We start from the raw sequence: 22,604 nt of genomic DNA, 5'->3' as shown, positions 1-22,604 counted from the left end.
TGGACATTATGGCAAAATGGCGAGTGCAACTCACTGGGACACATATACACTTGTACTTTTATACCCAAATATGTGAGAGGGCACCTACCAGGGTTATACTTATCTGGAAATAAGAATGGATACCGGTTTTATATCTTGGAGTTTCTGCATGGTACATCCATTTTTTTCGTCAGGGATAGCATTAGGAACTAATGAGTGAAGGGAAAAACTGAACATACTTGACAGGGCTCTCATCTCCATGAATACTATATATGATGGTCGTATCAGCCATGGTAAAGTGCTAATATTTAATATATTATTTCAGCAATGGGGAAATTCACCTGCTGGATGTGTCCTGCTGTCTGTGCCTCCAAGAGGGAGTTGAAGAACCATGTAGCACGTGATGATCATGGCACGCTACGGGTCCTCTGTGTGTGGTGCGATGAAGGGCGAACATTTCGTCGAGCTTGCGACTTAAAGATGGACGTACAAGCTGAGCACCAGGATGAGGCTATTGATGGGTCTTTGCTAACTGAAGCAAACGGTTTCTGGTTTTCGCTACGCCCTAAGGACTATGCTCGTGCCCTTGACTATACTCCAGCATCAAATGAACCAGCCATCAGAGCGAGGGAGCTTGTGCTCCAGTGGCTGGAAGACGGCAATACCGACTCACTCATGCACCGAACCAGGAAGGAATGGGAGGCTGGGTGGAGCTTGACTTCTCCTGAAGAGGTACTATCATTAGACATACCAGCAGCAGAACAAACTCTTGATGATGACCTCACCAGCTCCAATCCATTAGAGGCATATGATCCGGAAGCACCAAGGATTCAAGGCCCACATTATCATCTGAATGCTGTCAAGGTTGGAAAAGAGGACATAACTCTCGATTTCAAGATTACAGGTGGTCTTTTCAGCTGGGTCCAACTCGATCTATCTCCCAACATCTTAAAGAACACAATCATTGGAGAAGTCCTTGCGAGAAACCTATTCCAATTAGTAGGAAGAGAAACTCCTGAGCGGCCATCAAACTCGTCGACACCAGTGGATCTTGCCCACCTGCCTAGGATTCTCGAAGGCTGTAACGGACAACTAGGCTTTGAAGTTCCAATGTCCGAGGTGAAACGCGCATTCTCTTGGCCATCGACCATTCATCCTCCAAAGCGTAGCTCACAAGGAGAGAAGCCTGCTACAAGCTCCAAGAAACAGTGCCTTACAGACCTGACCTCAGCACATCGAAGTACCATGAAGCAAGCACACAACCTTTTGAAAACAGGTGCGATGCCCAAGTTTCCCCCAGCCCGGAGGGAATGGACCAGGCGGGGAAGTCCTCTTCACCTTGGTGGGACCTCCATCCTCTGGCCACCTAAGGGATGGACGGCCATGACAGCAGACAAGAAGCTGCTGAGCTGGGAGTTTGCAGCTATGAAGTTTGAGGAAGAGCTCAGAGGTTGCATGCCGACATCCAGTAGACAGGACCTTCTTGACAAGTATAACTTCCTAGGACTTCCTGGCACTGGAGACACCAAAGTCGAGTTGAGTGAACTGCACAAGATGAGACTGTACCAGTATAAGTTCCTGGTGATGGTGGCCCGAGCAGAAAAAAGAGAGCAACCTGCCCTCAGCTGCTGCCAGACAAGTGCAGATGATGGTAAGTCTTGCCACCATGAGAGACCACGACCTGGATCCTCTTCTCAAACAACTAGACGATGTGCCGCTGCGCCTCGAAGCATAGACAACCATTATAAATACAGGAGTATTTCGGATTTTAGTGGGAAGGGGGGAAGTGTAATAGAATCTAAATTGATAGTATAAGTATTAAAAACATCATGTAAACTTTGTCAATCACAAGCGTCACCTATTTTCGTTATATCACGATCTATCTGCAAATGTCCATCCATATTTTTAACATTAAATTAAATAATAACCTAACAACATTATAGACAGTTACCTGGTTCTGAAGTTCACAGATCTGAGGCATCTTTAAGGGGGCATATTCACTGTTGACAGCTATGTTTTATCAAGCACTGAACGTTCGCGGTAGCAGCACTTGTCAGACATGACCTAATTACCACCGTGTGTCACTACGCTATTTACATCCATGAAGGATTCTACTACTGATGTCATTCTGTACTATTATTGTACAGACTTATGTATTTCATGTCTCCAAATGATGTATTTATTCACTGTCTTGAATCATTGTGTATTTTGAGTGTTAACACCGATGTTTGTAAGGGACTATTTCTTGTGTACACTCCTGCTTCGTGGCTATTTATAGAAAGTAAGTGTGACTTTTGACCCAGATAAACAATGACTTATTACACTTGTTAATGACTATTTTCTGATAACTTTCTTACTCCGAAGTGTTTTAAAGTGTATTCCCTGATGGATACTAATGAAAATTACACTTGATTGAACTGAATAACGAATTTGATCTGTTTGGCATTTCTCGGGTTACGGTGACCTGTCAACAACATTTACGTTAGGCTGAGTGACTAATTATAAATTGGATGTCCGTTTCTATATCAAAGCCACATATTCATTATCTGGTATTTTCCTGCATTCTATGGTAGAAATGCATTGCTTTACGATATAGAGGACAATGTATAACCACCTGTATTTCCTACATTTGTACCTGCAATATGACAGTCGTTTCGTGTTTTGGCATTTGTTGCCGACAATCATTCTAGGCACTATTTGACAGTCTGCTGTCCGTTTTCTCTGTTTGCATTTACCAAATATTTTAGCAAACTTGTTCGTGTCCGAATTGTAGTCCGAAATGTAGTCCGAAGGACACATAGGACAACATCAATTCCTGGATACAGGGCATATTGATGCTACACTGGGCCAAAGTTGTCAACGGTCTTAGTATACATTTGACGTCTGTCAAAATGTCGTCCCGCCGCTTGGCCTGAATATAATCGTTGTCCTTATTCTTGTTATATCACATGTTTACACAAATCTCCCTTGTCCATCATGGTTGATCTTTTCGGACACTTTATTTAACATAAGGACAATACCATATGATAAAGGAAACTGATGCTTTTGTAAATTTCACTTGTCATAGAGCCGACCACAAACCAAGATGGCGGCTACTGACGCTACGTTGACGGAAAGATATTGTCCGTTTTATTATTACAAATTGTCTCGATGTCCTGATTATTTCTACTGTGTCCTAATTGTATTCGGACAAGAAGGACAACATAAGGACAATTAGTAATCACTTACTTGTGTTAGAAATGACGCTGCCTATGCAGTGTTTCTTGTATGCAAGCCATCAAATCTGTGTTCTGATTGGTTGAGAAAGGTCACATGACCTCCTGATGATGCCTATAAATACGATCACTGGTCAAGGCCTGACACACTCGATTCGGATTCGCATTCGGATTCGATTCACTCGATTTAGATACAATAAGACTTTCGGTCTGATTAAAGGCTCCTGCTCTAGTTTTTACCTGGTACCTCTACTGACTTAAATTTATCATCATAACTGCTTCTAGGTATATATTTTAAGACAAATTACAATCAATTTAATAACTATATTACATACTCAGTAACATTTCTGCAAGATATTTGAGTTGAAATAACAAAATAACTATTTCCTTGGAGACTGAGCCTTGTCATTAGATATATATATATATAGGCCGAGTAGTGTGTAATATTTATTGGCATCATTTATTTTATTGCATTGCTAACAAAATCATCTACATTCTTGCCATTGAAACAAAATTAAAACAAAGTTTGCATATATCACAGCAAACTTTGCTCTCTACTTCATCGTCTCCTTGTGTTATTTGTTTTCCCACGTGCACCCTGAGGGTGTTACAATATACATGTATTATCACATGTATCATTCATGATTGTGTCAAGAATCAAGCAAATCAACTAAAACAAAACGGTGAGCCCCCTCAGTGTGTTCATACAAACATCAATAAAGGGATATATAAGAAGTTGTTTGGATAGGAAGTTGTAGAAATTGTAATGTTAAAATCAGATCAGTTTTAAACCGACCTTGGAACCAAGAAGTTTCTGGATTTGGAGTAGAATCTTTTAGGTTGATATTAACCAAATCATTAAAATCAATTCTGAAAATATGATTTATATAATTTAAAATATAACTGAACAATGGATAACATGAACTGTAACTCCTATAGGAAAAATTGCTATTATCAAATATTGCTTAACTTCACCTGAATTATGACCTGATCTCTATGCACAGGAACACACACCATCATAATTGGAATGATATTTTCATAAAACCCTATAAAACCACTCATGATACTAAGATGGGTGCAATTCAGGCTGCTTCACAGAATCTGTCCAGTCAATACATACCTGAAATGCACATTGTGGAGACTAATCTATGTACATTCTGTGGGGCTGAGCCTGAATCCATATTTAACCTATTATTTGCAGTTGGTTTGAACAGTGCCAAATCCTAAAATAAAAAAACTTTGACCTCAGTGGTGTAAGCAGTTAATCAAGCATGCACAACCTACAATTTTTAATCATTATAGCTATGAAATAACATGTCATCGCCTGGAATCACAATATAATTATATCCGTGTTCTTGCTTACAGGACCGCCTCCGTGGTGTAGTGGTAAGAGCGTCCGCCCGGAGAGCGGAAGGTCGCGGGTTCAATCCCCAACTGCGTCATACCAAAAGACGTTAAAATATGGTACTTGTTGGTCCCTGCCTGGCGCTCGGCATTAATGGGTACAACAAGGACTAGTCTGCTCGGAGTCAGTATAATGTGTCTGAGTGGGGTATCCATGCTTCACTGCGGCATGGTATCTCAGTGGGATAGCACTATAAAACGAGCTTAAGTCTGGGCTAGTACAAATAGCCGCACATACACACACACACGCATGCACGTCGTCATATGAGCGAAATATTCTCAAGCACGATGTTAAATCCAATTTCACCTCACCTCACGTCTTGCTTACAGATGTGCATCCTCACCCCTGACTCCTTCAGTGTCCAATGAAACCAAGATTTCTAACCAAAGAAAAGTACAGAGACGACTAATTATGTCTGCTGAGGAACATACATCATCCTCACTGTCAGGGGCTTCTGATCCCGATAAGGTGGCACTCATTGATGAAGTAGGCTATCAGTGTAATGTGAGCACAACAAAGCTTGATTATCATGATCATACATACTTCAAAGATCCAGATAACTCTGAAACAGCTGGGAAGAATTGCAAGATTACTACCAAGACCACATCACCCAATATGTCCAGAACTTTAGGCTCCAGTCAGTTGCTTGCCAATTCTTTTATAAACTGTGATGCCTCCTTGAGACAGAGTTTGACTTGTTCTGATATCTATCTTTTGACAGAAGCTATCGATTCCTTCTCAGTTTTCTCTGCTGCTAAAGCAATGATGAAGATTCCACATTTGAAATCAGCCATAGAAAAACATTTTCTTCAAAAAGTATACCATAGTGTTTCAGAGTTGAACCGCAGGAATGTTGAACATGGCTATGTGTCTGAACTTATGGCCAAAGACTATAAGAATCTTACTGATTTCAAATGGCAAACTGTTGTGGAAGAAATTGCTGTCAAAGTTCCTGAATTGCTGAATATGATGATTACAGTCAGTGTTGGATATGGTGGTGTAACCCCGGAGAAGTTGGAAACACTGTTGCCAAGAATAGGAATGGCTTACAGTATCCTAGTACAGGCTCGGCATCATGAACTGAGCAGGGTGCAGAGGATCATGACAATGTGCCTTCATGACAGTACCTGTGAACAAAAGGTAAATCATATATTTTTTCAATCAATATGATAACAGAAAAAGCTTTTGTGTACTGATAAAAAGGAAATATGTCTCTTGGAATAGACCTCTTGATTATTTGCTTCAAATGTGCAAATCAATGTAAACTGAGGGAAGCAAATAAGGGATCACACGAAAGCACAAGTGTTCCTTTACTCATCTTTATTCAAAAGTTATGCAATACAAAGCTTGTGAAGAAACCTTGAAAAAATAAAGGATCACTTGTGCTTTCATGTGATCCCTGTTTTTTTACCTCAGTATATGTCATGCGAATGTATGCATAAATTTACAGAATCCAATTCCTTATTTTCAGGTCTTTGATCGGCTACAGCAAATTGTTGTGTCTCTCAGTTATGGGAGGAGCCTTTTTCTGTTGAATGAGGTTGGAGGACATTTCAATGACCGGGTCATACAGGCTGTCAGTGAGGGACGCAGGTTTCGCATCATTGGCGACAATTTAAATTTTCATGTCGATGTTCAGGACATGAGTAAAGACAGGCAGAGCAGTAATCATCACATGTTTGCCTCGGCTATCATTTTACAGACACAGGTTGACAATTCCATGCTGCAAAATGTCCCACAGAAGAGAATTGACAATCTTCTAGAGAATGATGTCCTCATCTCAAACACAGAGCTTGATGTTGTGAAAGATGAATACATTAAAATTAGTGTGTGACATTGCCAGTGAGCACATCCCTTCTCTAGCATTCATGGGGAAGTGTGTTCCATCTTTCTTACTTGGCCCTCACAGTGAGCAGTTAAAAAGAAAGAATGAAGTCATTGCCTTGCCAGTTTTGCCTTATAATGAGCAGTCCTATGCTGATGATGTCAAGATTCTTGCTTACTATGAAGACACCATTAAAGAAATTAACACTTCTGCTGGGCTTCCAGTAGATGGTAGTGTGAAAGTTCACATTGGTGGGGATCAACTGACAAGAGAGCGCTTCGGTCATGCAAAACGTTTCAGGATTGGCAATTTACTTGCACATGAACGATTTGACCATCTTGGTCCTACCTCATTCGAGCTACTTCATCTGGACATGAACTTCCTTGAAAAGATTGCTTTTAGGTATCTATATAATGAAGGCTCCTCAAATGAATTGGGAACAATGAAGTCTGAGCAGCAGCGTATTTTACGCAAAAATGTTGATCCAGATGTTCGAAAGGCATATGATGCTGATCAAGCCTACTTCATCTCCTTTGTCAAGAGCTAAATTGTAGCCCTCTTGCTCAGCTTCGTTGGCATGGAGATTTCAGATGGAACACCAACCAAAAATGTACCACCACCATTTTTAAATGAAAGTGAGAGGAAGGCCTGGGTGAGGAATACAGTGGGTGACCTCGTAGAGGAAAATGTACTATCTACATGGCGTGGCAAATCATGTAAACAACAGGTTAATGTGGGAAGGAGAGACATCATCCAACTTTTGCCAGTAACCTTGAAAAATGACACTCAAAGGAATCTCCCAGTGTATAGCAGACATGGGGTAATTGTAATTTGTAATTGTAATTGAATGTAATTAATTACAAAAATCTATGTAATTGCATGTAATTTGTAATTGAATGTTTAAAATGTAATTTGTAATTGTAATTTAATTAATTAATATCTCAATGTAATTGAATTTTTCAATTACTTATTCAATTACATCAAATTACATCTCACTTTTTTATTTTGGTGGTCATCAGGCAACCCTTGCAATTATATTCTGTACAATAAGGAGGACAAAGCAGTGTTTTTCAATAAGATGCTTGTTGACGGTATATACTCTAGCAGGTGTTAAGTTTTGAAAGAGATTTGAATGTCTAAGCCTTTGTAACTATCACCATCTGCACATTTGTGAAACAAAGGGAATCAGTAACGCATGACTGAATGTAGGTTGGTATTTGAGGAAATGGGGGATTAACAGTACTATTAGTCAAGTTCCTATCAAAATGGCCTCTTTGTTTATTTCTCATAGGATATGATATTCAAAATCTTACTGAACTCAGAGACCATATAATATTATATGGTCTCTGCTGAACTGTAGTCCTATTTTTATAATCATGAAAGGTAATAAGCCATAAATCCAAGTTGACAAATCCTTTAGTATGTTAATGTGGATTATGTCAGATAGAGAGACCGGCTGATTATATATTGTAATGTAGGCCTGTAATGATGTCATGATACAGTACACCTAAGGTAACAGTGGTGGACAAAGTGTTTTTTGCAACAAGAGATGATAGAGGTGGGTATTTGATAATAAGCCCAAAGAAATATGCAAAATACAAATTTGATCAAATAGTGTACATTGTAGATATAATCTACTTTTGCATTTCACTTTTTGATGACAAAAATATTAATTGGATTTAGTGACCACTGCTTACCAACATCGATATGTTGTTGATTAAAGGAATACAGAAATATATTTGTTTTGTTTTTTTAACAAAGTAATTTGTAATGTAATTAATTACATTGGTAATGTAATTGTAATTTAATTAATTACATTTGAATTTAAGGTGTAATTGTATTTGTAATTGTAATTGAGGAAAATCAAAGTAATTGTAATTTAATTAATTACATTTCAAAGTAATTGAACCCATGTCTGGTGTATAGTCCAGAGGTAACATTCAACATAATTCCATACTGAGCGAATGTGAATCACACAGAGTTTTCTATGGCCTGTTTGTGAACAACCAAGGACACATTAACACTCATATCAGAGCAGACCAGCAAATAGAGTACATAGTGAAGAAGCAGAAAAAGCTAATCAAACACTGTTACTCCAACAAGGCTAATAAACATATCGTGCGACACACTGCTGCTGTCCATGCTGTGTCCACAATTGGAGAGAGCTTTGATGCCGCCACCAAAGTTATCAGGCGTGCCAAAGCTCATCCCGAACTTTCAGCATTGATGGATGAAAAATCCACTGTATCTGACATTATAAGCATTAAACCATGGAATTATTCTGCAAACAGGGAATTTGAACATTTCCCCAGAATTCAGAGAACACTTGTTGACAAAATAGATCCTGCTGCCTTCCGGAAATGGTTTTCCGAAAAGAAAATGTATTTCTTCCATGAGGTTTGGAAGTAATACATAGTAGATCAGATGTATCCCCGTACGGTTTTACCTTATAAGATCTTATAAGATTCTTATAAGAAGATGAATTCTTATAAGATTCTTATAAGAAATAATTGGGAATAAGAAACTTATACGAAATCAAAATGGTGTTTCTTATATGAATCTTATATATTTCTTAGTGACAAAAATTTCTTATAAGATTTTTTCATCTTTTTCTTATTTTGTATGAGAAACTTATAAGAAGTCAAATGTTCATTGTTTTACAAAATGTATTCTCTGATATGAGTGATATCTACAATAAACATAACATACATGAAACATAACATCATTGATAAAATTTGTTCTTCCAAATCTACATATTTTCTACAATTTTCAAGGGTTTTGCAGTTACATTAAAAACTGACAATCCCTTCAAAACACTGTGTAACTGATAAATATTACATAAATTGGTATAATAATATTAAATTGGTTAATTAAATGTTTAACACAATAATTGTGTTTGGTTGATGTTTCAATACCAAGCAAACAACATGAACAGTACTTGTGGCAAATCAGTGGATGGTCAACATTGTGAAAATATTTCTCAAAAGAATATAGCGCAGTTGGCAGACAGTGTCCTGCTGTACAGTGCAAAGCAAGCAGATGCAACAACTCTGTTATCCCATCCGATGTAAGAGAATGCCGTGTTGCAAAGGCCAGAATCAGTAGTATGCCGACAGATAAGGTTATCTGTGCACCCTTGTAAATATAACTATTGACATCAGACTCTACACTAAAATCCTCATCTTCACTGTTTGGGCAATCCTCTTCTGACAGTTCATCATCAACGAAACCAAATTCATCACTTCATTCTTCCTTGCATGTCGTCATCATCACTGAAAAACAAAGATCAGGATACAAAAAGAGACTTTCAATTGAAACTATGATATTTGTAATAGCTGTAATATATTGAGGATTTTTGTGTCTTCAGTGTATATCACTTTCTCTCATCAATTGACGGCATAAGGACGAAGATTTTATCCGTGGCGCAGGCTTTAGCCCATCACAAAAGGAGAGGTAAGATAGTTCACTAAAAACCCAAAGTATTCCTCTTATAATACGCTTCAGTGTTGAAAATTGTGGTGTTTTCAATTCGGTCCACTTCATCAATTTCTTGCAACATCATTATTGTTGCTGCATCACCTAGCAATGACCGACGAGGATGCTTCGATAGTGATGTCATACCATTGTAAAGATGACATCATAATTCTTTTGATATTTTTAACAGTGAACAGAGTGAATATTAAATCTGTTATTGCATAAATAGGAAATTGACGTGCCCCAATAAATCCCATTTTTTTGTGAGCAAGTATGCCTTTAAGAAATACCAACTTATCTAGACTGAATAAGGACTAAAATAAAAGATCTAATCAAGAAGATATTTTTTTTCAAAATAAGTTGACTACTTCCCCTTTTTCTCAATATCAGATTTCTCAAATTTCTTTGGACAAGTTGAAGATTGAAATAAAGTTTGAATTCAGACCTGCTGTACTTCATTTCCCGAAAATCCTGAATCTTGCTTGCAAGTTCATCTGGCACATGTGACTGTTGTCCTTATGTGGAATCGTGCTGCAACGGAGTTGCTCCTCCAATACCACTTTCAATGTAAGCTTCTAAGTCATCAGAATAACCACTTGTTGCATAGTAGCTAGGCCAATTCATATCATCATCTGCAGAGTGATACTGAGATGACTCTCCCTCATCTTCAAATAAAACTGATTCAGGCCCTGTTTGCTGGCTCTTTGTGTTATCAACAGCATCAGAAGAGCTAGGCAAATGAGAAATAACCTTGTTGTAACTTTCCATGAATGCTCTTTTAGAACTGGGTGGGATACCCTCTTTTCCAGTGTGCTCCTTGATATATCTTTTGTAAGATGTACTGACTCTTTTTCTTGGTGGGTCTGCCATCTCAAGTGATGTTTCTGAAAATATCAATATAATTCAACCTTTGAGAATAATGCATACATTAAATGATATTTTAGAAGAATAAACTGTAAATCAACAATATTCTATTCAATTTGATTTTAATGGGTTTTTCCATAATTATTTTTATCACTATCAGACATTAACTGAAGGAGTGATGCAAGAAATTACTGCTTTGTGCCAATCTGCATGCTAGATTTTATCTAAGTGTTGAGAAAACAAACTGATTTAATCAATTCTGAAAGTTGTTAATGAAATGATTTTGGATTTTCGTTATGTTTCATGTTTGTTGTCACCAGGTATTGAACCCTAATCAGTTATTAATCATTTATGACAAACAAATTGCGGGTGAACTCGCGTGTGTAAATGACATCACGAATTTAGGGTACTATCTAACTGTGGGTACTAATATATTACTAGGAGAACGAACTTTACAAAAGTTGTAATATTCAAAGTGAAAATCAAATCAGAATGTAGAAATAAAGTTACTAGTGAGTGATTTTGTTTAACGTCCATATTTCAGCCATTACTAAAAAAATCGTAAAGTAAACATGTTCCATAATAAACCGTTAATGGATGATTTAGATCTATCTGACTGGGGTTTTCCTTCATTTAAAAATTGCATGTCCGTCGTGATGTTTTCGCTAAAATGACATCAATATCTATATATTATAATGAATAAACGTTTAAAACGGATTATTGCGGCAATAAAATCAATAAAATAAGTTATTTCCACACCCTCTTACCTTTTTAGGGCTATTTTTTCTCTTGAAATCCAAAGTTGACCATTTACCAAATTGAATCGGTCCCTTTCAGCTCCATTGGTGTGCTTCCGTTTCAAGTACGCATGCGCCAAAATGGGAATTCCAAAATGGTTCCGGAATCGGAATGCAACAGTTGATTTCTAAATTTAATCGTACAAAAGGGGTTCGGAAATACTGAATTAAATATCGATTTTGAAAAATGAAATAATTATAAAAAAAGGTAAACGAATAATGAAACAATCAATCATTGCAGTTTGGTATAAAAAACATGAACCATAAGGCTAACTGGTTCCGATTCCTGAACATTACCGATTCCATATGTGGAAGTAACCAATGCTTCCAGTTGGCGGTAATTTTCATTTCTCCATTGTCAACGACTCAGCGAATTTGTTACTGCATTTACCATTCTTGATTCCTGTAATTTTCATTTCTCCTTTGTCAACGACTCAGCGATTTTGTTACTTCATTTACCATTCTTGATTCCTGATTTGAGGCAGCAATTTGAAGCGAAAATGGCAAAGAAGTTCGATCGTCGTGCTGTTAGAACCTACCACTTCGAGGAAAGTAAGTATCGAGGATAAAACATCTAAAGGTTTGTTAGATAATGACCAAAGACGTATCTTTGATATGACGAAAGTACTTTATGAAGACGATTCTGACTATCTTTTCCGTGACGTCAACTAACTATGTAACACTTATTGTCGAAATTTAAAATCTAACAATTTAGTGGGTGGCGATGAAATTTAACGTTTTACCCTGCCGTATTCACTCCAATCCTGGGTATTTTAAATATATCCAGGACGATTTCATTGACATAATTTTTTAAAACCTTTATAAAATGAGACTTACAGCGACTGTGAGTCTTGATTCATCGGCTCCATCGTAAAATGCCAGTCCACGAGTCGAATTCGATTTCACATTAGTCACAGTAGTTCATCTTCAAACAATTTTTAAATCTATCTAATGAATTGTTTTTGAATTAATTTCTCAACACTTATTTAAGGTTGATCCGTCAGTTAGTATAATCAGTGTTACTCAGATTTGCTAAATTCTTAGATTTGATATTTGTGATTGACTTAATCACATTATAAGACACTCACTGTAATTATTACACCGGACACTATAATAATACTAATAGTGATAACATATTGGACTTAATTAAATTATATATATATTTGACAGACATTATACTAGTATTTCTACTGTTATTAAAGTAATGTCATTGGATTTTACTTGTTTAGATGTGTCAGTAACATACTAATATTATTACTGATTTTTTAAATAAAACCTGTTATTTCAATTCATTAAAGTGAAATGGGCTGTTGTGAGATACTTCGATGGCCAGTTGAGTGGAGTTCTCAAGGGAACAGAGGTGGAGGATGAAGAGACAGGGTTGACTCTTGAAGAGGGCTACCTACAGGAAGGAGACCATTGCATGGCCAAGTGGTTGGACAAGAAAATGTACAAGGCCAAGATTCTCTTTCTAGGATGTAAGTATAAAAAAAACATTAATGATTTAAGTGAGAGTCAGTTTGTAACCCTGAGTTAAGCATTAGAGTACTTCCATTTTGAGGTTTGATTACTGCAATTTGATTGTAATGGTAGTAAAGGATCAGCTTTTCCTGGGTCTCATTTCAATCGGCGGCTGTGGTAGGTTTATAAATTAGATGCATTGTGTTTGGACTAAGTGAAAATGTAATGTCTCGCTCAAAAACTCAAAACAGCAAGGTATCAACAACAGATTGGATCGATGATACAGATTTTCAACGATGTGTTACATATCATGGTATCTTGGAATGATACAATAAATAGAGGATACTAAGCGAGCAGCCGTGTTACAATATCATTACTATTAAACAAGTTAACGATTAGGTAACATTTAACGAGTGAAAGCAAGTTTGATACTAAATTGTTCACATTAGTATACTAAAAATGGTATTTCATGAAAGCGTCAATTTAGTATCCTGTTTATTACGTGTCAAAGAGTACCAAGTGAATTCACTGACAGTTTGTTGACGCTAAGATTTTTATAACTCAACCTATGATAAGATATCAAGGCATTCTAATGGCAGTACTAACATTATGACGTCACAGTTGTGAAACCTTTTGACATCATATGTGCAGTGGTATTACCATAGTGCAATATTTCCCTTTAAATGTTTAACACTGCAGTATCTTCATTGAGTAATAAGATTGAATGCATAACACAATTTCACAAATATTTACCAACGTTTATGTGTTGCAATAGTATGTAACATTGTAGTTTATGAATAATCCTTGATTAGTTGTGAAACTTTACAATTTTTAGGAGAAAACTGTAAATCACAGTAGTGAAAATAATTATTGATATATTTTTTTGGTAAGATACAGTATTATGATTATCATTGTTTCAGTATGTAATCAAAAAATTACATCTCGTATAAATAAGGCTGTGTCTAGTCTTAGTCAGAGTGTATTTTGATATTTAAACACTGTTTGGAAAACATTTATCATATTTTAAAACAAATGTTTCATATGATGTAATATGCATGATCAGTAAAAGACCTTTCTTTAGTTTGAAATGTTTTAGAAATGGAAAATTAAAAGAACAAGTAATTATATTTTCTAGCTCCTTTGAGAGGTAAAAACAAGAATTTTTTTTTTTTTTTATTGCCTTAGTTACACTTGTTCGAGTGTTGATATCAGTTGAAATTTGTTTTCTATGACACCGTATCTGCATTGGAGTTTGTTTTGTCCTTTCAGCTGACAAGGAAGAAGCTGCAAAGCAGGCAACTCTACTGAAGGTAGCCTATCCTGATAAGAAGCAGGAAAAGAAAGGTGATGCTGATAAGGAATCAGAACCCCAAAAGAGGAAACTGGCCAACCCTGACAAAGCTACAGAACCTACAAAGGTATGCAATACTTTGAAAGGACACAATACTCAAATCAAGAAGGATAAAGGATTTGTTAATTGTAGATTTCAATTTAGTTAAAACATAACATTACTAAGACATGTTACTTTCAGGTCTGTCATATGCAGAGAAGGTCCCATCTTGCCGATGTCTAGCATGCTCAGAAATAACCCAATGCCAACATTGCAGGCTTGGCCTTTGGGAGGGATAGATTAAGATAATATTGGCTGGTAACAAAGTATATGAAAAATCAGCTTGACAAAACCCAAATGGGTATCTCACTTCATGAAGTTTAATTTGGATCTATGGGACTAGACATTAAAGATTTTAACTAGAGTGTGTGCATATAAAACCAAAGTAACTACAAGCAATTACTTGATATATTACTATCAATATTGATTAATTCTACTCAAAAACTACTTATGTCAACTTGCCCTTGGGCAATTAACCAGTGATTGTGAATCTTTATGATGTTTACAAATATTACGTTACATATATATGTCAGAAATTAATGTAATTTACTGACAATTACTTAAAAGTTCTTTATGGGCAAGTGTATAAAACACTATCAGGGCCTGTGGCAAGTAAACATTGAAAACAAAATAATTTGAACCCTTGTCATAAAACAAATTAAAACTGTCTTTGCTCATCACAAATATAATTGACTGCAAGACCGTTTCAAAGTAAAGATTTTTTGACAATATAAAGAGATATTGTGATGTTTGTATGAAGTAATTCAAGTATTTTTTATTGTTAAAATTATTATATTGACTTTATAAGCTTTTAAAGATATACTGAATTTTTTAAAATCATATTTCAGAAAGAACGTAAGACTACAAAGGCGGCAGAAAAGAAGGCCCAGATTAGAGCCCAGGAGAAGATGGTGGTGGAGCTCCTGGCGGTGCTGTATGGCCATGGAGACAGTGATCAGGTGGAGGAGCTGAAGCGGAGCCTTGAGGAGAAAGAGAATATCATCAAGGAGAAGGAGCAGATCATAAAGGACAAGGATGAGGAACTCTTTGCCATGCAAGCCTTCAGTCAAAGACAATTCAGGCATGCCCATGCAATGGTGCTCTGGCATCCTCTCTGAGGTCAGAAGCTGTACAGAAATTTGTTAGTCAACTGGCAGGATTATGTCCAGTCATCTCTATACATGGTATTTATATACAATTATTGTGTTATTCAAGTTTGTGTAAAAAGGTCCACAGCAATGAAATATAAACAATCGTAATAAAAGTTACAGTGGATATTTAAATATATTCATATAAGGAAGGTAAAGCAAACTAAATTCTTCAATGTAACTTGGGCAGTGTGTTTCTACTCAGTTATAAAATGTTTGTCACATCATTTATACGTAGATAAACATCATTTTTTAAACAATTCTACATTTCAAGCTACTTTGCACCAGTTATCAAATGAAATATTGTAACACTGGTGATACAAACATTGTCAATATTGTGCAACATAATACAGCTAAATTAAAATGATTTTAATCAATCTTTTCATTAGAAGGGTTTGTGTTATCTAAGAGCCCGTAGGCAACCGAGAGAGAGTTGGTACAGATCATAAACTGTCAGTGTGCGGACTCACGAAAGAAGAACAAAAACCGTGTGATAACTACTGACCTCTAATATTGTGTTACTAGGACCAGTGATACAGGTTGTAGTACATCAGGGCGCCAGATAAAGGCCGTAAAACTGTATCTGTATCATGTGGTGTACCATGTATTGTACCATGGCACTGACATAATATTCAGTGATGTAGGGAGTGGAAAGTCTGGCCTTGGTCCAATGAGATGAACAATTGTCTTCCCTTGAAGTGTATTTCTTGTAAAACATTTAAAACATGAGATTTCAATGCATTACTTTCTTTGAGCTAATGCTATTGTCATTTGAAGAACAAACAGATTTAACAGTTTCAATTTTAAACCAATGCTGTAGTTTTGTAATAGATACATTTGGCAAAAAAGAGGTAGTTTTATAGTTGTCAGGGGTAGAAGTTTAGTGTCTCTCAGTACGTTGGTGAGGTAGCTCATGATTCAATGGAATGTGATAAAAATGTTATTGTGATCTAATTAAAGATGAATAATATGTCTAATGCCTGTATGTTGAATTTTGTTTGTTGAATTATGCTCTTGCTCACGTGGCCAACTGATCATGAAGAGAGCTTTCTATTTCTAATAATATTGTATGATGTCATGAGTAGTACACTGACAATGATCATTTACAGATGGATTTACAATAATTTTTACTTCCAGAACCTGTAAGACATTTTCATTGAACATTTGAGGTGAGGTAAACCTGATTTGGTGTTTAATGCCGCCTTCAAGAGTATATCACTGCGGCTAGTGTTATTGCAGGGAGAAAGCCTGCAATGCCAGTGTAGCTTTGCGTCGCTGTGAAAACTGCAAACGGTCATCAGCTGTAACTATGGTTGGTACTGGTTGAATATGTGAGAATCTTATAAGAATCTTATAAGAACCATATAAGTTTCTTATAAGGTTCTTATAAAGTATCTTATAAGTATCTTATAAGTTTAACATTCATATAAGAATCTTAAAGAAACTTATAAGAATCTTATAAGAATGTTAAAGTTCTTATAAATTTGCATACTTTATAAGAATCTTATAAGAATATTTCGTATGGGTCTGATTTACTGCTATTCACATGACAGTGTTTCAAGTTTGCTTGATTGTTGACTGTTGTTGCCTCATATAAACTATAACTGTATACTCCTTGACAACAGTTACCTCTAGGGCTGTTACTATTCATTCGTGACTATTCAGATAATTGAACTGTCTCCCTTCATGAATTCAGTTCGCTATTTGCAATCACTAGAATTGAAATGTTCTTGAAGCTTTTTAAAAAGGAGTGTTTTAACTTGAATTTGTGTTTGATTTATCAAAGTGAGATATGGAATATATCCAACCAAGCAGAATGGCTATCAACACTCATTTCTTTTATTTCATATTAATTTGTTCACTGGACATACTGTGGATAAATTAAGGAGGTGTTCCATACTGTTCCAACTTCTAAATGCCTCTCAAAGAGACACTGTGTCAACATGTACAAAACACATCAAAGAATATACTTTGTTATTGTTTCACTGAATACTTTAAATAATACATCAACTGATGACATGTTATTGGATTCATGGCTCAATACTTGTGGCATGTATCATATTTTCTTCATAGAAGATTTGCTGCAGCCCTAGTTATCTCCCCTTGACTATTGTTAACTGATCTTATAAATACTCTTTTTATAAGATGATAGCTTGTAAACCTGAACCATCTCAATTTTGTGTACTGTCATCAAAACTATTTTATCTCTATTGTATATTGTATACAATCCATATTACATATTCATGAGGAATGATAATGTTGAACCACATATTTGAGAAGACATGCAATATTGCCCAAATAAGCAAGATCAATGTATTTGAACTCTGACTTAAGAATGTCCACATTGCTAAATCTGTTATAGTCAGCTGATATTTTGGAGGCCAGTTTCTTATCAAGCCCTGTTTGCAAGTTTGAAAACGGTACATCAGCAACTTGATTTTCAGCTTTAAAATAATCAGTTAACAACTGTGAAGCCATTTTAACAGCAGCTTTCCTGGGTGCAGGAATTTGCTCATTGCTCTCCTGAGTCGAGAAATGGAAGTCAGTTTCGAATACTTTGTGTATAATACATTCAGCACAATGACATGTTTTGAGCAATTGTCACAACAACGATGACCTGGTTCTGGTTGGACACATTCAAATTCAAAATAAGTCATCAAAGTCTGTCTTCTGCATTTGCTAGTGGTGCAGAAATCTTTCATTTCCTTTGAGAGATGTTTGACGTTTGAAGCTATGTCTGATTTGTTCATGTACACGTACTATTGCCTCTGCATGTTCACCATCACGCCCAGCTCGACCAGTTTCTTGCAAGTAAGCTGCAAACCAAAATATCATTATCATTCTCTGCAAAAAAACTAAGAGTAATACTGTCCTATTTTTTAATTGGTGTCTGAACAATTCCTGTTATTGTATTCTACTTTATGATTGCTTTGTTCCATCACCCAACTAAGCACTCAATAAATATACTGAACAGGCCTTTCGCAACATGACAATGACTAAAACTGAGTTTGTTTCATATTAAGCATGCAAATGTGTGTTCATTTTCAGTACCCAATTGTTGAACCAGATATATTGTCTCTAATTTATTGATTTAATTATTTCCATTTTGCTTACTTTCTAACGTTGAAGGTGGTCAAATGTGAATAACCCTTCTTATATCAGGTGCATCAGTGCCCATGCTGTATGCCTCAGTGGCAAAAAGTAGCCTTACATAGCTATTGGGAGACTTGAATATACAAGACAGTTCTTGTTTCAGCAGAAAACAAAGGTCTAATTATTTACAGAGAGCAAGGCTTGCTTTCCAAAAATAAGTAAAAATTGATACTTAATCATAAATTCTAAAATGTTACTGTATGTTGACATGAAAAACATTTGTCTTTACAAGTGCTATTAATTATCCATAATTGGTTCATTTCAGGACAATACTGGGAAATTATATATATATTAGTAGCAGAGGTAAATTATTGATAAATACTACATAAACCGCTTACTGCATCAACTTGCGGTGCATGATACTGTCCAGCCTGGCAGTGTACTGACTATTATAGGTGTAACAGTGGAGTTCTTCGTCGCCTATTATTTGAAGTGCCAATTCATGGCCATATCCACACCATTTCAGCTTGCTGAAGAGAACTGTTTTGGGGAAGGATCTTCCTTTTTCCTGTAAAAATATACTCGTTTCTTAAAATGCCTCTCACCCAGTATTTTGTGAAGAATTTGTAAACTATACTCAAACAAAATTAAGTTCAGGAGAAATTAATGTGTATTTGCCAGATTTACAGATATCATTACAAAATTCTGCAGATACATTTTTCACTTATCAGTTACTGTTTCATTTTTCTGCTGAATAATGTTATTAATAATGCAAACAGTCCTGTATTAAGACCATATACATGTACACGTTTTTGATTATCTAGGTACTTGTCATTAATATTTACCAAATATTTCACTTTGTACCAAAGATGGTGTTATGTCATTAGTGCAGTACAGTTAATTGGTTGCTGCTTGCATATTAGTCTTGATGATATAACTAAGATAGGTATTGTTTCATCTGAAGGTAGTAATGATATATGTGACTAAAAAGAGAATATGATTAAAACGGTATTATTTATTGTGTGCATTAAAGATAATATGTAAGAGATGTATTTTGTCAGTCAGCAAAGTTTACTGCTGTCATTTTAAAATGGGATCTGTATGTGATTGGTGTAATAATAGAATTCACATATTTGCCATGATTATGAAATGTGATTATTAACTGCTATCTAACTGCTAAGTGAAATGTTATTCTGCATTTGCTGTAAAGACATAACCACATCATTTGCTGTGGTATGATATATATTTTGTACCTTTAATTCCATTAATATTGGCCTCAATACCTCTCCATAAGCATCTTCTGATGTTTTGTATACAGAATTATGGGAGGGTCTCTCATTCACTGAATAAAACAGGTTTGGGCGATCACATGATGCTGATACTAAGTAGTAATTAGCACAAAGCCTGAAGTGTTTTGCTATGCGTTTTTTGTGTTGTTCTTGTAGCTGTTGCAGTCATTGCAACAACTTTTGCGTTTGGTAGAATTGCCCTTAGCGTGTCAAGACGCTGATAATCTGTGCGGAAACTGTCGCCCCACGTGTCGATGCATTGAGCCTCATCAACATTGATGTGAGATATCTGCCTCTCATACATAATTTTTTCAGATCACAGAGAAACCCCTTCTGCAATAACTGCTCAGTGTGTCCAAGAATATATGTGGGCATTTTGGAGCTTTTGTCTCCCATGTGGTCTTACAAAATGTGCATGCACCTTTCGGCGTGAAATTTCACGTTTTCGTTGATGATTGCATTCAAGGGACTCACGACGAGAATTGATGTTAGATAATCTTGCATGTGACATTTGCATATAGCAGTGCACGCACACGCTGCCTGACAACGTCTGACTCCAATATAATAGGGAATTAGTTCGTAAGCCAGAAGCTTTCCAAACCCAGTGGGCAGAACGGTCATTACGTCACCAATTTCTGAGGCGTACACAATGTCAATTTGTTGTTTTTTTCAAACAAAACACAGGAGTTTCTAAATCTACGGAGAAACGAATTAAGGCACATTTTAGGGCATTAACTCTACCCAGCTTGTCTCCAATGTTCATCGTGATTTCAATAAAGCTGTGATCACTTGTGTATGTAAATAAAAATACTACTGCGTTTATAGTAACTCGATCTAAACGTAAACACAGCTAGCAGACGAAGCGTAGGGAGTCTAAAAAATTACAAATTACGTAACAAAGTCATCATGACAGTCGTTCACAGCCATCGTCTCTTTGGCCTGTACCGGCTCGTATATTGCGATATGCGAGACGGGGCCCAGCTTATACGAGGCGATGACAACTGACATGCATCGTGACGTCGGTTACCAAGGGAGCAGACGAGAATGGCGTAATGACGTCAATACAGTGTGACGTCATGCAAAAAGTGAACTACAGAACAAAATTCTTACGCAACCTCTTTATGAAACCGGTTTCGGTTTGAAACCATAACAATAACAAAAATACGCTGTTTTGTCAATTTAATGCATGTAAGACGTGGGTAATAAATAAAATACCACACTCGGTCTCATTACATACGAATTATACGAAACTACCATAGGAAGGACACTCGTTTCGTATAATTCGTATGTAATTAGACCTCGTGTAGTATTCTCTATTTATCACATCTGACGGCGTGATGAACCAATCTTCACGCTACCGATGTTAAATTTCTCCAGGCTCTTTTTTTCAACAATGAGAACCTTTGTTTAAGTGTCATTCAGTTTTAGTTTTCTGCCCGTCATCTATGTGTTGGTTTCCAAAGTACAATTCTCAGTCTGTTTGAACGTGCAATGTTTGGTTTGTAAGGACTTGGTTATCATCTGCATAGGAAAAGTGTGGTGTTGAGAATTTGTCACTGATCAGAGAGAGTTGGTTGATGTAAATCAGGAAGAGCACTGGGCCTAGAACGGATCCCTGCGGAACTCCACCCGACAGAGTAGTCTCCTGTGACATTTTTCCCGACACTGTGACTGACTGATGTCTAGCAGACAGTTATGAAGAGAACCAGGCCAGTGCTTGTCCGCCGATTCAAGAGTGATGCTCAAGTGTATGGTCACGTGGTCCACAGTGCCGAATGTCGTACTCAGACATAAGAGTGTCGAAATTGCCACGTCACCTCTATCAACTAGGCATCTTAAGTCGTTTACTACTCTTAGGAGCAGAGTCTCGCTATAGTGGTGTGGTCGGTAAGCTGATTGGTACTCGTCCAAGAGTATATGACATGATCTAGATCTTGTCAAATAATATATTTTCACCTCAGGTTGGGTTGTAGTGACTTGAACGCTCGTTGTTTTGATTGACATATTTCAAATAATCCGAATTGTGCATGTGAGTATCCGTGGGAAGATTCTCTCCATTACTTCTTTTCTTGCCCTTGTTATGACTAAGATCAGATAAACATTTCTACTCTAATGGTTTTGACTTAAATTCAATTCTCCATGGTAATCAAACTTCAAGCAACATCATAAATCAGAATATTCTTGACTCTGTTAAAAAAATACATACTACTTTTAAATAGATTCAAATTATTCTAAACTGTAACTAGCGAAACATTTAATGTAATTTTGTAGAGTTTTTCCGGTTATTATGCATTTCATGCCTTTGTGGAAATAATTGTTTCTGTACTTTGTTTGAAATTAATTATTGATTGTATTGTATTATATTTTATGGAGCGACACTCAAATGAGCCGTTGGCTTGTTGTGCCAATCCATATTCATGTCATGTTAATATTTCATGAATAAAATATGTTTATATCACATGACATGACGTAACGTAACGTGACGTGACAAGATGTTTAAATATGAATCCGCATTCATGAGGGATAGAATGTTTTGTTAATATACGGATTTCACAAATTCAAACATAGGTTTCAATATATCGACTTAGACACTAGATTGAGGTATTAAGGAATCAAATTTATCAGGTACACTGGTGTGACAGTTAAAAAAGCAGAATTTTATTT

At 36.3% G+C, this 22,604-nt stretch overlaps 2 protein-coding genes across 2 annotated transcripts; both read left to right on the top strand.

The window, feature by feature from the left end:
- Window positions 1–5,640: 5,640 nt before the first annotated feature.
- On the top strand, window positions 5,641–6,433 carry LOC124290794. The gene is made up of 2 exons (XM_046727620.1): window positions 5,641–5,739; window positions 6,071–6,433. The coding sequence occupies exons 1-2, from the start codon at window positions 5,641–5,643 to the stop codon at window positions 6,431–6,433; spliced, it is 462 nt and encodes a 153-aa protein (XP_046583576.1).
- A 4,955-nt stretch (window positions 6,434–11,388) lies between these two features.
- LOC124290802 lies at window positions 11,389–15,528 on the top strand. The gene is made up of 3 exons (XM_046727627.1): window positions 11,389–13,037; window positions 14,290–14,438; window positions 15,259–15,528. Exons 1-3 carry the CDS (start codon window positions 12,983–12,985, stop codon window positions 15,526–15,528), a joined length of 474 nt encoding a protein of 157 aa, XP_046583583.1. The 5' UTR covers window positions 11,389–12,982.
- The last annotated feature ends 7,076 nt before the right edge of the window (window positions 15,529–22,604 follow it).

This window comes from Haliotis rubra, unplaced genomic scaffold (assembly GCF_003918875.1).
Source record: "Haliotis rubra isolate DU_JTF1 unplaced genomic scaffold, ASM391887v1 Scf475, whole genome shotgun sequence".
NCBI classification, from domain to species: Eukaryota; Metazoa; Mollusca; class Gastropoda; order Lepetellida; family Haliotidae; genus Haliotis; species Haliotis rubra.
The sequence above is the reverse complement of the archived record's forward strand: the minus strand, read 5'-3'. Positions and strand labels throughout refer to the sequence as shown.